The sequence below is a fragment of the Mandrillus leucophaeus genome, unplaced genomic scaffold (assembly GCF_000951045.1).
Source record: "Mandrillus leucophaeus isolate KB7577 unplaced genomic scaffold, Mleu.le_1.0 Scaffold297, whole genome shotgun sequence".
Taxonomy (NCBI): domain Eukaryota; kingdom Metazoa; phylum Chordata; class Mammalia; order Primates; family Cercopithecidae; genus Mandrillus; species Mandrillus leucophaeus.
The window spans coordinates 2,914,817-2,925,619 of NW_012103109.1; the positions used below are offsets into that span (position 1 = coordinate 2,914,817).

Below are 10,803 nucleotides of genomic sequence, written 5' to 3' on the forward strand. Positions count from 1 at the left end.
AGGTCGGGAGTTGGAGGCCAGCCTGGCCAACATGGCAAAACCCCATCTCTACTAAAAATACAAAAATTAGCCAGGCGTGGTGGTGGGCGCTTGTAGTCCCAGCTACACGGGAGGCTGAGGCAGGACAATTGCTTGAACCCAGGGGGCAGAGGTTGCAGGGAGCCAAGATCATGCCACTGCACTCTAGCCTGGGCAACAAAAGCAAGACTGTCTCAAAAAAAAAAAAAAAAAAAAAAAAAATCCCAAGTCCATAGAATGTTAATACCGTGAAGAAAAGCTGAAAGCAAAATCGAAAGGCTAATAAAACGGAAAATGTCCCTATTATCAGCCTAAATTTGTACAATGTGCACATCATGTGTTTTATAAAATAAACTCCTGAATGGCAGGGCCCCCTGGTGGTCATACACATCTGCAGTGTGTCAAGAGGGTATACAACACAAGTCCCTGCTGCTAAGAGACATAGACACGGGAACTGTTAAGTTATAATACAAAGTTTTATACCAAACAAGCAGTTAAGACAGCAGCTGTGACCACAGACACATGTCCCATTGGGTTCCTACTAAATTACTTACTCATCAAAAAGAAAAACACTCCCATAAATTTTTATTTATTTATTTTTACTTTTTTTTTTTTTTTTTTTGAGACAGTCTCACTGTGTCACCCAAGCTGGAGTGCAGTGGCGTGGTCTCGGCTCACTGCAACCTCTGCCTCCTGGGTTTAAGCAATTCTTCTGCCTCAGCCTCCTGAGACGCTGGGATTACAGGTGTATACTACACTCGGCTAATTTTTGTATTTTTAGTAGAGATGGGGTTTCACCATGTTGGCCAGCCTGGTCTCGAACTCCTGACCTTGTGATCTTCCCGCCTCAGCCTCCCAAAGTGCTAGGATTACAGGCATGAGCCACCATACTTGGCCTTTTTCAAATTTTAGAGATAGGGTCTTGCCGTGTTATCCACACTGGTCTTGAATTCCTGGCCTCAGGTGATCCTCTTGCCTCAGCCTCCCAAAATGCTAGGATTACAGGTGTGAGCTACCGTGCCCAGCCCAGCTCCCAGCTTTTATCCTAACTTTCCTTCATGGATAATAAATTGGACCCCTTTGCACACAACACCCTGTCCTGCTCTGGGAGTGACCTCCAAACCATAGAAAAGCATGTTCACAGTCCAAACCAGTGGGTTTTCCCCTGGAATCCATGTCTCCTGGGGGTGAATAGCCCAAAGTCCATCAATGATAAGAATCATCTGGGGGCCCTGTTGAGAATAAAAATTCCTGGGCCTATCCCAGGCCCCACAAATTAGACCCTCCAGGGAGCGGCCTGTAAGGCTGTATGTTGGACAGAACTACAGGTGGCTGTTATCACCATGGAAGTTAGGAAAACACTTTCAAGAGGTCAGTGGATAGGCTCTAGGAGTTTAAGACCCTTTGAAATTCTACACAGACCTAAGTGCCATTTTTGGGGGGGTGTCCATAGCTTCAATCATATTATCAAAAGGGTCTGTGAACCAAAAAGGCCACCAAGAGACAGCACGGAAGATAAAAACACATACACATGTCCTTGATCTGATGAAACAGTCCACAGACAGCAGGCAGACCCTGTGTCTTCTTGACCACAGGCCCCTGCCGCCTAGTGTGGTACTGGCTTGGGGCAGGTGCCCAGTAAATGGTTGTTGAATGAATGAATGAATGAGCACGCATTTGCCTTAGTGCACTAGTACAGACCTTATGTACACATCTACCCTGGGGGCAGGAGACAGCAGGTATCTGGATCGTTACAGTAAGGCACAGCCTGTTTCTGTCTATTACTGAAAGGCTTCCTGGAGTAAGTGGCTCTGCCCCAACATTCTTTGGTGGTTTTAAACAAGTGTTACCTATTTTGGAATACCCTCAAAAAGGGACATTTCCCAGAAACTGTGCCTTTGTGATGCTATGGCCCTGCACCTACCCGGCTCCCCACCGAGGGTCACTGCCAGAGGCTGTGGCCATTGGGTGGCCCTGACCATCACCCCCCACCCCACAGGGCGTGAAGGAGTTCAAGTGCGAGGTGTGTGGCCGGGAGTTCACCCTACAGGCAAACATGAAGCGGCACATGCTGATCCACACCAGCGTCCGGCCCTACCAGTGCCACATCTGCTTCAAGACCTTTGTGCAGAAGCAGACCCTCAAGACCCACATGATTGTACACTCGCCCGTGAAGCCATTCAAATGCAAGGTACCAGGCCGTCAGGCCCCAGGGCTGGGACCTCCCCAAGGGTGGCCTGGAATCAGCATGCCTGCAGCAGCTGTGGCCCACCAAGCGCTGGCCTGGCCAGTGTGGGCAAGAGGAGCCCCGGCTGGGTGAAACTTAGCCTGGGCTTTGGGGGTTGGGAGGGCAGGTGAGGATTCAGATCCTGAAAGCTGCTGAAGTTGGGTTTTTATGAGAGCTGGGGAAGGGGTGAAGGTCATGGCGCAGCCACAGAGAAAGGACCCCATCCTGGGGGCTTAGTGCTGCTAGAGATCCAAGCCCTGGGTTTCTGATAACTCCGGCTCAGAGAAAGTGGGGCAGACCCACAGGAGCAGTGACCCGCAATGGATGGCTTGTGTCCCTGTCTCTCGGGTGTCTGGGGTCACATGGAAAAGCATAAAGAGAGAACTGTCCATAAAGAACAGGATTCTGGGCCGGGCATGGTGGCGCATGCCTGTAATCTCAGCATTTTGGGAGGCTGAGGTGGGTGGATCATTCGAGGTACGGAGTTCGAGACCAGCCCGGCCAACGTAGTGAATCCCCTTCTCTACTAAAAATACAAAAAATTAGCTGGGCATGGTGGCACATGCCTGTAAAACCAGCTACTCAGGAGGCTAAGGCAGGAGAATCACTTGAACCCAGGAGGCAGAAGTTGCAGTGAGCCAAGATCACGCCACTGCAACAGTGAGAGTCTGTCTCAAAAAAAAAAAAAAAAAAAAAAAAAAGAATAGGATTCCGGCCTGGCCATAGAGGTGGGAGTGGGCTGGGGTCCAGGGAAAGCAGGTTCCCCACAGGCTCAGGACACCGGGTTGATGTGTTCTAGGTGTGCGGGAAGTCCTTCAACCGCATGTACAACCTGCTGGGTCACATGCACCTGCACGCGGGCAGCAAGCCCTTCAAGTGCCCCTACTGCTCCAGCAAGTTTAATCTCAAGGGCAACCTGAGCCGGCACATGAAGGTCAAGCATGGCGTCATGGACATCGGCCTGGACAGCCAAGGTGGGTGGGCCAAGCACAATGGACAGAGCAGGAATGATACCAACATGGCACACTCAGGAGCCTCCTGCCCAGTTAGAGGAGTGGGGAGGCTGGCCAAGGCTGAGACTTCATTGGGATGGGCTCAGGTCTGGAGAGGGGGGGACCCTGGAGGGCCATGATGACAATAACGATGGGATATTTATGTCTTCTTCAAAGGACTTAAATGAGCTCACGTAAACAATATAATAAAAATCATAACTAACATTTATTGAGTGCTAACTGTGTGCCAGGCCTTTATTAACTCGTGATCCTCAGAGCGAGGTTGGCTCTGTTATTATCGTCATTTTACAGATGCAGAAACTGAAGAACAGTAAAGTTAGGTAGCTCATGCAAGATGACAACACAGCAGGAGGTGACAGACACTTTATTTCGTTACCGCAAGATAATATTTCAAATAAGTGGATGGGAAAGAAAGTCAAAAAGGGGAAAAAATGGCAGCTGGAAAGATAAGGGAGAGCCAGGTGAGGTCCCAACTCCCAAGTACACCATGGGAGGTCCTAGGGAAGGGACATGCAGAGGGGAGATCTGAGCTTCCCAGCAACCAAGACAAAAAAGTGTCAATCAGTCACACTCTTCACAAGTGCCTGCCACAAACGATAAGCCACGTACTCATGAAAGGGCCAGACGGGCCTGACGTTAAGATCTGGGAGAAATTTTGGGAGAGGACCCTACACCTCAGCAGTTCCTAGAAGTTTCAGAGGCTGTCAGAAAACATGCCAAGTATTAGCGGTAGCCTTTTCCTCCAGCAGTGGTCAGTACTAAAGGCATTTCTGTTGGGTGACAGCAAAGCTATTAGCCTCTCTGGCCTCATGGTGGGGAGGGACTGCTGTGGAGACTCCACAGGAAGGAGGGAGCCGACAGTACCACAGGGAGGCTCCTTCTACAGTTTGGAGCTATTTCTGGTGCTCTGGCTGGGCATGATGGCTCACACCTATAATCCTGGCACTTTAGGAGGCCGAGGCAGCAGGATCACTTAAGGCCAGGAGTTTGATACCAAACCGGGCAACATAATGAGACCTGGTCTCTACAAAACTATTTTAAAATTAGCTGGGTGTGGTGGCGTGTGCCTATAGTCTCAGCTACTTGGGAGTCTAAGGCAGGAAGATCACTTGAGCCCGGGAGTTCAAGGCTGCAGTGAACTGTGATTGGACCACGGCACTCCAGCCTGGGTGACAAAGCAAGACCCTATCGCCAAAAAATAATAATAATAAATTCTGGTGTGCCTCTGAGTCACACCAGCTGGGAACATGCCTTGGCAGTAACCAGGTGAGCCGACTTGCCACGTGGGATTATTTACTGGAATGCAGTCAGGCACGCAGGGGACAGCTGCAGTAGCCTTAACTCTGGTTTTGGAGCAGCTAACCAGTGAATGACCTGGGTTTTCTGGCAGAAACAGGTATCTCAGTTATTTTGTTTTGTTTTTCAGTTGTCTATTAAGGTTGCTTCTAGTAGATGAGAATGAAACCCCGTCAGCTGCTCTTGGTAGCTCCTTGCTACTCAAAATGTGGTAGGAGGATGAGCAGCGTCGGCCCCACCTGGAATCTTGCTGGCCTCTCAGCTCCACCCACACCTGCTGAATCAGACTCTGCACTTCAAAAAGATCTCTGGGCCATATGTTGCACAGTCAAGCTTGAGACACACTGGACCAGACTAGTGCCTCAGAGTCTCCTGGAGGGCTTGTTGAAACAAAGTGCTGGCCCCACCCCTAGAGTTTCTGATTCAGTAGGTCTGGGGTGGGGTGTGAGACACTGCCTTTCCCACAAGTTCCCAGTTCCTAGCAAAAGGGCCGCTGGTTCAGGGACCTCACATTGAGAACCTTTGATCCAGACTCCAGAGCAAATCAGCTGCATGTTGGGAGTCACCTGAGGAATGTTTTAAATGCTGATGCCTGACTTTGGACCTGAGGTTCAAATGTAAGTGATCTGGAATGTGGCCTGGGATCAGGATTTTTGTAAAGCACTTTGGGTGATTCCATGTGCATTAGATTTTGACAGCTGTGTTCCTGTGGGTCTGTCCTGTTGCGAACCCACCAGAAGGAAGCAGAGCAGACCATGCCCTTTTGGAAATAACTGGGACCATGAAGAGACTGTCAATGTTACAGCTCTTTTAGAATTTGTTAGGCTGGGTGTACTGGCTCACGCCTGTAATCCCAACACTTTGGGAGGCCAAGGTGGGCAGATCACCTGAGGTTGGGAGTTCGAGACCAGCCTGGCTAACATGATGAAACCCCGTCTCTACTAAAAAATACAAAAATTAGCTGGGTATGTTGGCGCATGCCTGTAATCCCAGCTACTTAGGAGGCTGAGGCAGGAGAATTGCTTGAACCTGGGAGGCGGAGGTTGCAGTGAGCTGAGATTGCACCACTGCACTCCAGCCTGGACAACAGAGCGAGACTTTGACTCAAAAAAAAAAAAAAAAAGAATTTGTTTAGCAGGTTTTCCAGTTTTTACCAAAAACCCCGCCCCCTGTAAACAAGATTTTTAAAAAAGACAATCCCTGTACACCTTGTTCCTAGGGGTGGTGAAGGTACAACCTCTTTCTATATGAGCTCAGTCACCAGGGATGCTTAGAATTGCTCTATTCCCTGGCTGTACCAGATGACAGAATGAAGCGATTGGCCCTGGAACGACTGGCCTCCAGGTCCCCACCTCCCACATACAGCCTTGGTCTGGGAAGCCCAGGCTTGATGCGTATGCAGAAGGCAGGCAGCATACATTCTAGACAGAACAATCTCGTAACTATGGAGCTGTCATTTGGGGAGGTGGATCAATGTCCTTAGAAAAAATGCTACAGACTATTCGCTGGGGCCCACAGGACAGGACCAATAGACTTGATAAACAAAATGGGGATGGCGTACAGAGACCCACAGGCAGAAATTTTCCCAAGGTGCTTTATTTAGCTTGTTTTTAAAACCAGCTATGTAACATGAGGGTGTGGCACTAGGACCGAGGGAAGAAACAGCCCAAATCTGTAAGATATGGGACACGTGACCTTGTTTTGTAAAGTCCGGCAGACTCACAGTGCGTTAGATGCTACAGGCACACATAACAGATGCCCAGTCAGACTGGCCTAAACAATAAGGAAATTAAGAAATGGCTCAAGGCCAGGTGTGGTAGCACACACCTATCATCCCAGCTACTTGGAAGGCTGAGTTGGGAGGATTGCTTTGAGGTGAGGCTGCAGTGAGCTGTGATTGCACCACCGCACTCCAGCCTTGGCAAAAGAGCAAGACCTTGTCAAAAGTAGAAAGAAAAGAAATGTCTCAAAGTCTAGGCCCTCTTCAGAGCTGGCTGATTCAGCTCGCCAACAGTGACAGCAGGGTGAGGCTTCCTCTGTCCACAGCATTAGCTGCAAATATCCTCATGGTCACAAGATGGCTGCCAGTGGCCGTCAGGGTGTGTGCTTCCTTGTTCACATCCAGTGGAAGAGTAACAGCCTGCTCCCCTTAGCTCTCTGACATCAATGAGAAGGTGCTAAGAACTTACTAGCAGGCCTTTCCTCATGACCTACTCAACAGGATTGGGTCACATGCCTATTCCTGAACCACTAATTGGCAAGGGATGGGATTACCCTCAGACCAGTGGTTCTCAACTGAGCATGAGTATGTCTTCCAGGTGACATTTGGCCGTGTTTGGAGACATTTATGGTTGTCACAACTGGGGTGATGCTACTGGCATCTCATGGGTAGAGGCCAGGGATGCTGTTAAACATCCTACAATGCATAGGACAGTCCCACAACAAAAGAATTATGGCCCTAAGTGCCAAGGCTGACAAAGCCTGCCTTAGACCTGCTAGGGCTGCCCCCAGCCTGGGGTCTGTTTCCCCCATACACACACATCTCAGCAGACAGGGCCAGATGTACTTTGGGGGCCAGCCACAGCCCCTGCCAGCCTCCCAGTTCCCCCAGATCGTACCCTGGGCTTCCCCTGTAAGAGCTTTATAATTACAAAATTCCAAGGGGCCTCTTCAGAGTTTTTGCCTGACATATCTTTATGAACCTACTCTGAGTGTTTGTCTGTCCCTTGGAGAGCCAGGCCCAAGGATACCAATGGCTAGAACCAATAGAAAAGCACAGATGCTGGCAGGAGGCCAAAGGAGGAACAGCACCCTCCAGCATTTTAAGGCAGAGCAGCACAGTGGCTCAGAACAACAGCATGTGCTGGGTGACCTTTGGCAAGTTGATTCACCTCTCTAAACCTCAGCCTGTTGAGCTGCTAAATGGGGTTGTTGTGACTGTTGGATGAGGCGAGGCCTGTGAAGTGGCTGGCATGCAGCAGGTGCTAATAAGTGTTGCAAAGGTGATGTGCAGGCAGCTTCCCATGGCCAACGAGAAACATTGCAGAGAAGAAATAAGTAGGGCTTAGTGACTCTGACGGGTCAATAGAGGAATGACCCAAAGAAGACTTCAAGGCCAGGCCTGCAGTTCTCACAAGGGCCCTCACCGATAGCACCCACTCCCCCACACTCAGCTTTACGGCCTAGGTCTGGTGACCCAGCTAGAAGCCACAGGACCCTGAGGCGTCCGAGGGTGGGAAGGCTGAGAGGCAGCTGAGGCTCCTGGAGGCTGTGACTGGGAAGCCCTCTCTTTAGAAAGGCCATCAGCTTCCTGCATGGGGGTGACTGGCTCCTCCCATGAGACAGTAGACAGGTCTGACTGTGGCCCTCTCTTACAGACCCCATGATGGAGCTGACAGGCACTGACCCTTCTGAGCTCGACGGCCAGCAGGAGATGGAAGACTTTGAGGAAAACGCCTACAGCTATGCGAGCGTGGACAGCAGCGCCGAGGCCAGTGTCCTCACTGAACAGGCCATGAAAGAGATGGCCTACTATAATGTGCTATAGCACAAGCTGGGCCACCCCCAACGGGGACCAGGGGGGCCAGGGAATGGGGGTGAGACCCATGGGCTGCAGGCTGCACCTCCTGCAGCCAAGAAACAAGCTACTGCCCCACTGTTCTGAGCCCTCCCTCCCCAAGTCATTTGCACCACTAGGGACCTTTAGACCAAATGGAGACTGTACTACTGGCCCCGGCTGTGAGCCAGCACAGGCCCAGGCATCCCAGCAAGGGAAGGAGAACACGAGGCCCAGATCTGAGTCTCCCTGGCCTGCTTCCATGGGGGTGGGAGAAGTGGGGCCACTGGGGACAGGTCACAAGGGCACAGGCCCTCAGGGTCTCTCCAGGCCCAGCAGAGCTCTTCAGGGGTCCTGACACTGGAAGAAGAGACCACTTGAGCCATGTCTTTGTCACGGCCAACTCCTGCCTCTAAAGATGTCTGAGCTCCCTTCTGGCCAGTACTGCCCACCCCTCCCTTGTCCAGGCCCCCTTCCCTGCCCTGTCGACGGACTGCCAGGCAGGGCACTCTGCCTTCTACCTCCCGGGGTCTCCCACGTGCTCTTCAAGCCAGGCATGCACGTGGCCCTGGCCCTGGCCTGCAGGACAGCTGGGGGGAGCCCAGCCCCCAGAAGACCCCTGTCCTACATCCCTTCCTGGAAGTGGGTGTCCCTAAAGTGGATTGCAACACGTCATCCACTTCGGCCCTAGCTGGAACGCCTCACCAGGGGGCCCCCACCAGGAACAAAGCCAGGACAGGCCCTGCGTCGGGCACACACTAACAAAAACCAGAAGCATGGGGCAGAGCAGGGCGGAATGAGGGCACCACGGGGGACCAAGAAGGGTTGTCCTTGGGGAAGGGCCAGGACCACCTGCGGGGGAGGGGGACCGCAGTCATTTCTTATTCCTCAGTGTCCACCTTGCGACGGGGATAACCACAAGTCAGCAGCTCCCCGGAAAGAGCAACGTATTTAAAAAAGGAAAGTGAAGCCCACAGAGGGAAATCAAGGGTTTTTTTGAGCAAAGGGGGTCTTCTGAAGGTAACTTATTTTTTTCTTTCCAACTGTGTGTCACCTATGACCTTTTCTGATGGAGATGCATTTTCTTTTTCCAAGCATAAGCTTCCTCGTGTGCTGTGCGTGCTTCCTTCCTACCCACCCGCCCCGAGCAGCCTGGCCGGGCAGGACCGGGGCTCCATGGGGACTGTCACACTGGCCCTGGAGGTGCAGCCGCTGGCAGCAGCCTCAGCAGGCTGGGGTGGGAGGCAGGAGAAAGCAGAGCTGGAAAGCCCTCCACCCCTGCCTGGCTCCTGCAGTTGCTGATTTGTTCCATCCCATGTCCCATCCTCGGCTGTCAGGGCTGCTGACTCTGCTCAGCCAAGAGCTAGCTCTCTCGCTCGCCTGCTCTCTTCCCCTCTGTTCCCACGCCAGCTCCTGCCCCTGGAACCAGAGATGACAGGCCCAGGGCAGTGAAATATCACATTCAGGAACTCTAGGGCACCCGGACCCCCACCCACTTGCCTCCTGAGGCCTCAGTGGGGAGTGGCAAGCAGGAGTCGTCCCCAAAGGCACAGATGAAGCCACTAACTTCAGCCTAGAAACACGGAGAGGGGAACAGCCTCGGGTGGGAGGAACCAATCTGCAGCGCAGCCACCCCCAAGGCTGGATCCTTAAGTGAAGGACCAAGCCAGGCCTCAGGGTGACTGTGATCAGGACTGAGGATGGACAAGGTGGCCCAAGTGTGGCTCCCAGACCCCAAGGCCCCACAACCTCCCAGGTGCCCGCCATGATGACCCTCAGGTGGCAGTGACCCCGTCACTGCACAAGACATTTTCTCCTGCTGAGCAGAAGGCATCATCCCCTGCAACTACCTCTTCCTACAACGTCTTTCTCCCCTGGTACCAAAAAGAACCCTGTACCTCCTCCTCCTCCTCCTCCCACCTGCCAGTGCAGTGGCCTTGGTCTTGGAAACCGAAGGGAGAAGGTCTGGCCCCCGGGGTGGGGCTCTCCTTTCCCTCCCCCAGCCCCACTGTCAGCACTGGCCCTCTGTGAGGTTCGATACTTGAACGCCCCCTGCCCTGTGCCTTGGACCTGGGCAAAGCTAGGAGGAGGAAACAGCACAACTCACAGTTTGAGCTGGGGGGTGGTCTCGGCAAGGCTCCTGTCTGCACCCCTCCCTACACTTCTCAAAAGAGGTGCATAGCCTCTCGGGTGACTTGGAAACTCCTGGACAAATTCCATTCTAACTTATTTTGACATGTATACAAACCAACTGTTTAGAGATTCCACTTGTGCAAAGCCCTACTGTGTTTTTATGTTCCTGTTTAAAAGAGAAGTTTACTTAGCAATAATTATAAATAAATGAATATTCTTTAGTGAGGTGACTGCAAATGCTTCTTTCCCCAGCTCTTGGGGACCTGGCCCTCACCCCTAGTAGGAACTCTCAGCAAAACTTCCCAGCCCCACACAGCAGGGCTGCGCTCTCCAGGGGCGGCCCAGGGGAGGCTGAGACCATCCTCTGCACTGGAATGGCCACCTGCAGGGCCAGGCGCCTACAGCCACTGCCCCAGGCCCAAAAGAGTCAAGCCCTGCATTCCCAGCACTTGTAGAGAAAAGCTGCTTCCCCTCCCTACCCACCCACATGGCTTCAGGAAAGAAGCCAGCTCCCGATGCCAGGCTGGGCTTCGGAGGCTGCATTCAGCAGAGCTGCCAGC

The 10,803-nt window shown here is 52.3% G+C and overlaps 1 protein-coding gene across 1 annotated transcript in view; it reads left to right on the top strand.

Annotated features, from left to right (window-relative positions):
• ZNF710 (zinc finger protein 710) overlaps positions 1 to 10,473 on the top strand; it is a 78,372-nt gene extending 67,899 nt beyond the window's left edge. Inside the window, exons 3-5 of the mRNA XM_011986336.1 lie at positions 2,018 to 2,209; positions 3,045 to 3,219; positions 7,932 to 10,473. Coding sequence (XP_011841726.1) covers positions 2,018 to 2,209; positions 3,045 to 3,219; positions 7,932 to 8,101 — 537 coding nt within the window. The 3' untranslated portion in view covers positions 8,102 to 10,473. The remainder of the gene's footprint in view (positions 1 to 2,017; positions 2,210 to 3,044; positions 3,220 to 7,931) is intronic.
• Positions 10,474 to 10,803: the final 330 nt, after the last annotated feature.